We start from the raw sequence: 5289 nt of genomic DNA on the forward strand, positions 1-5289 counted from the left end.
AATTTTCTTCCTGTTTCTCCGATGTAAAACTCTGGGCTGTTATTGCACATTATTTTGTAAATGACGTTGGTGTTGGATGATTCTAAATAATTTTTGTTTAGTAAAGATTTTAATTTAGGGCCGCGTTTATGTGAGAATTTGACGTTGACAGGAATATTGTGTTTAATGGCTAGTTTTGTCCAAGTGTGGATAATTCTTGAGCTGGTTTCAGGAACAAAAGGTAAACTGGAGTGTAATGTTCTGTTGTTGGGTTTGTTAGCATCAATTTTGTTCGCGAGTTGAATTTTGTTGTGGGGAATGTTGGAGAGTTTTTCAACAATAGCTGGTGGAAATTTATTGGTGTGAATAAAGGAATGCTTTATGTGTTAATTTCTTCATTTATGTAGTCCGTTGAACAGAGTCTTGTGGCTGTGTTTATGAGGTTTTTAAGTGTATTGATTTTTGTGTGTGGTGTCATGAGCGGAATTCCAGGGGATGTAGAGGCCAGTGTGTGTGTGTTCTTGCGGTGAATTTTGGTTTTAAACTGTGTGTCCGATCTAACAATTTTGAGGTTAAGAAAAGATAACTGTTTATTGTTTTCGTGTTCTATGGTAAATTTGATGTTGGAATTTGTGTTTAAAGAAAGTTAAGTGTTTGTTCTGTAGACGTGAAACCAGCAAAAGTGTCATCGACATATCTGTACCAGTATAGTGGGGGATGAAGCGCAGAATGTATGGCATGTGTTTCGATCTGGGTCATAAATATATTGGCAAGAACTGGCGAAACAGGATTGCCCATACTTAAACCATCTATTTGAAGGAAATGTTCGTTGTCGAAACGTTGTACATTTGCTGTTATGTTAAACTTATATTAAAGTTTTTATTCATTACCCATTCAAGCCGTCTCTAACCATTATTAGTCTCAAAGTTGGTTCCTCGTCATCGAATTTGTATACTAGTTGGTTGTGTATAACCATTTCCTACTGGGGAGTCCAGGATTTTCAGAAGAGGGGTGGGGAGCATAACCTAGTGTGTGTGACTGGCCGGGTCTTTATGCAAGAGGTTTTTAGTCTGGTAGATTTGAAAGTCAACATAAAAGTACAGAAAATTTCCTACTTTCTCTTGACTTCTCACGGTTAAGATGTGAGGAAAGAGCCACCTGTCGAACGTCTTTTTAGTCACTATGATGACGTCATAGTGAGTAAACCTTGAAAAGTAAGAGCTCAATGTTATCTGGAACGAAATTGGATAAAGTGGAAAATTGTATTCATTAAAAATAGGCTTATTTTCCCAAGATACATCTTTTTTTTGAAATTTCAACGCGTGCGTATATTACTTTTACGTTGTACAAAAACATTTGTAGAAGGATATACGGATTGATTATATATTGTCTGTTTGTTGAATTTCGCGCACAGCTACCCGAGAGATAAAGCAATTAGTCACCACCCACCGCCAACTCTTGGGCTACTCTGTATCAACGAATAGCGTTTGTTTGTTTTAAGTTAATCACAAAGCTACACGATGGACTATCCGTGCTCTGCCCAGCACAGGTATCGAAACCAGGTTTCTTGCGTTGTAAGTCCGCAGACATATTGCTGTGACACTGGGGGGGTACGAATAGTGAGATTGAGTGTCACATTACAACGCACCCACCATTCAAAGGGCGAGCATGTTCGGTGTGACAGGGTTCGAACCTGTGACCCACAGATTGGGAGCCGAGCTTCGTAATCACTAGGCCGAAGTGTTAGAAAGAGAGAAAAGTATATATATAACGAACAAACTAGGACATTGAAAAGGAGATATGAAGTGGTTAAAGAAAGTAAAGTAAACAACAAGATAAAATACGTGGGCTGTTTAGGAAAACGTGAAGTTATATTAAATTTATTGCTCAGAACAAACACTTTCCCATTGAGCCAGTGTATAAATATGACTCACAATTCCAAGTATGCTATAAATTGTGTCTTGTTCCGGTTTTCTAGACAAATGCAGTTCGAAACGCATGCAGTGCCCTCTTTAGGAAAAACAGTCTATTATGGATGTCGTCTTTCATTTTTACTGTTGTTCACTGGAAAGAACATAACTCAAAGAAGTTTTTTGTTTCTTGTTTTTATTTTGGCACATAAACTAATACATTTGTTTTCATTATACACATAACACTCTTTATAATATATTGTTATACTAGGAATGACATACGCCAAAGCTATAGTTATAACGAGACGTCACAAACAAATTGACCAATTGAATCATTTACATCTTAAATAGTATCACTATATTGTGCACAGGATGAGAAAAACAGGTTCTATAAGCTACCTTACAATGTAGTGTTATTTAGTTGTCAGAATATTGCAGGTGCAAGTGTATATACTGTGTTATCCATTTTTAATATCTATTTGATTCGCCAGAAAACAAGAAAATGCAAAGTTAAAAGAAGCAAAATTTCGGAGTTTATCGCGAAACCCTTCGATGCCTTTAACAGTTTTAGAATTCTGGAATGCTATTCAACCACAAGTAGAAAATCTTATTTCGGATTTCAAATTCAAGGCACGAGAGAATTTCTAATGTTTATTTTTTTATGAAATTGTATACTTTGTATTACGAATTCTTGCAGATTTTTAGAACTGTGCTCGTATCTGAAAATATTATTTTTCGTAGTTTTCATCATTATTTTTTTTGTATAACATTTCGAGTATTATTTGTAAAGTACGTTTCATAAAATAGCCGATAGATGGTGCCACTGATTTCCAGGTTTAGTAGCCTAGGGGTATCCAGGGTTCAGCTAAAGTCGTTCAGATAGTTGTTTGCTAATCTCCTGTCTGGCCTTTTGTTGCAATCATGGTGTACACATACAAGAATGTGGACGGGAGAAACGCCAACGGAACTTAATTATAACCAAGTCTTGTTCATCTCCAATAAATCAATTTTTGGAATAGTTTATTGAATATAGTAAATTTTGTTCTTCGCTCGAGACACTTACAGCAAAGAAGAAAAAAAAAGATAGTAACAGACATCAACCTTTGTTTGTTTTAGGACATATTTCTGTCGGCGTGTTATACACCTACATTAACTTTTAAAGTGTATACACGCACACACACACATATATACACACACACAAACATACACTTGCGATGTATAATATAGTCAGTGACTCAGTATCTTCTCCAGCGTATTCATACAACCAATTATCAAAATATACCTTCTACGCCATCTATAAAACCATGCGATAAAAATTGTCAAGTTGTAAAACGTGTCTTATTTATTCCACATCTTTTTTCCTTTTCTTCTTGTAAAATATTTAGACTTACGTTGAAATTAACTTTTTGTTACTCCAAAATTAAACAATAGGCCCGTGTTGCTAGAATACTCGAGCTGTTTAATCTTTCTTAAAAGTGGAAATGTTACCGAAAATGATATATTCTGCCAAAAATTGATTAACAAGAAAAGTTCGTGTAATTATTTTATATTTAATTTACACAGACCATTGGTGATTTGCATTTATATATAACATTATATTATACTGAAATGAAAAGAAAAAAAAAAGTCATTTGTAGGAAATTTTGTTTTAACTGCTCAACAACATTTCATTTTATTTAATAAAAAAAATCAAATATTCAATATTAAATATTACCTGCTAAAACACACCCGCTTCACAACCTTAACATTTAAAAAAACTGACATAACTCTAGAAGATTTAGTATTGTTATATTGTGTAAATTGACATTACATTGTTGCGTTAAAGCATTCAAGTGTGTTAACGAGGGGGAAGTGATTAGTTGAGACTCTTTCGACTTATAAGTAGAGTGTTTCATGTTTATTATTACTTTTTGTAAACACACTTACGCTGATATTTTTTTTAATATAAAATTCAATATTCAGTTTTCAATTTCGTGGTGTTCTGAAATTTTATTGTTCTCGCGAATGACTGTCATTTTAGACACTCTGGTTTGATCATTATGAAGTTTGATATATATTTCTTGTAAAATAGTTTAAAATTTCCATTTTTCTTTCAATATCAAAACCACTTTTAAAAAATGTGGTTAAGAGTTTGGCAATATAAAGCTTTCTCAACATCCATCATGTCTTTTGGCCGAAACATTGACTACAGATTTTTTTCATAGCTTTTAAAATATTGTTGTATTGTGGAAATTTCACCACGCCACCACTGTTTTTTTTTGTTTGTTTTTAATTGTGTAATTATCCATGTCGTTAAAATTAATTAAACTTTTCACATTTTTCGAGATTGGTGAAAATACGCACTTTACACTAACTTTGAGATAATATTGAAAATAAAAATTCAGTGATACGTTAAGTAAAATGACAGACAACAAAGATACATTATCTTACGTTTTTATCTATAGCAGCGCCATTTCTAAACCATAGATTTTGAGACACATTAAAATTTCTCCATAAAATTAACTTAAAAAATACATAATTAAGTGCGAGTCTATAGGTTCATGAAAATGTGCAATCTTACTTAAAAACATGTAATTATTTAACTGTAACATGTTACACAAATCACATGAGTGTTTCATGGAAGACCGACTACTTCTGGTGGCTTACAGACTCCCAGTGGGGCTTTGTCGTTTTTCCCGGGCTTTTCCTTTCCACCAGACGATTGTTCGAAATGACATACTAGGCCTTCTTTACACATACAGGACTCTCGGCATCGCTGGCCTAAGCCTAACTGAATCTTGTTACAGTTTAGTTGTTTTCCCTTCTTGCTCTGACAGCAAAACCCTAAAATATATGCATATAATATATATGTATTTAACGATGGTCATTCAAACGATGGTAACAAACATCAATAAAGTGGTAAAAAAATAAATATCAAACATGAACAGTGGTTCTCAAACTGGGGGTACGTACAGATTGTATCCTGGGGATCGATTTTGGTGCATAAAACCTCTTTCATTGTTTTTCTCGCCTACTCAGTTTTGTTTGTGGTACTTGACGATCCCCCAATCCACACACACTTGCATATAAAGCCAAAAACATCTAATATTTCTACATATCATATATTCTAGTACCCCACAACTTCAAACGGATACACATATTAAGTATATAGTAATGTATTGTTTTAACTTTCTCACAGTTGTTAAAAAAGAACAAAAACAAAACAGGTGTTCTAAGATAGTAATATCTAACAAGACCAAAGATAAACATCAATAATACACTAAAGGTGATTAGTTTTAGGAGTGGGAGATCTTATGAAGTATCCATGCATCGATTGTTATTGGGGATCATGGTTTGGATTCATAAATGAAGGCCCGGCATGGCCAGGTGGTTAGGGCGCTGGACTCGCAATCTGAGGGTC

The 5289-nt window shown here is 34.1% G+C and overlaps 1 protein-coding gene across 1 annotated transcript in view; it reads right to left on the reverse strand.

The window, feature by feature from the left end:
• Positions 1–3989: 3989 nt before the first annotated feature.
• Positions 3990–5289, reverse strand: part of LOC111087706 (plasma membrane-associated cation-binding protein 2-like) — a 15985-nt gene continuing 14685 nt past the window's right edge. The window contains exon 4 of the mRNA XM_022395288.1: positions 3990–4712. Within this exon, the coding sequence (XP_022250996.1) occupies positions 4504–4712 (209 nt within the window). The 3' untranslated portion in view covers positions 3990–4503. The remainder of the gene's footprint in view (positions 4713–5289) is intronic.

Source organism: Limulus polyphemus, unplaced genomic scaffold (assembly GCF_000517525.1).
Source record: "Limulus polyphemus unplaced genomic scaffold, Limulus_polyphemus-2.1.2 Scaffold2509, whole genome shotgun sequence".
Taxonomy (NCBI): domain Eukaryota; kingdom Metazoa; phylum Arthropoda; class Merostomata; order Xiphosura; family Limulidae; genus Limulus; species Limulus polyphemus.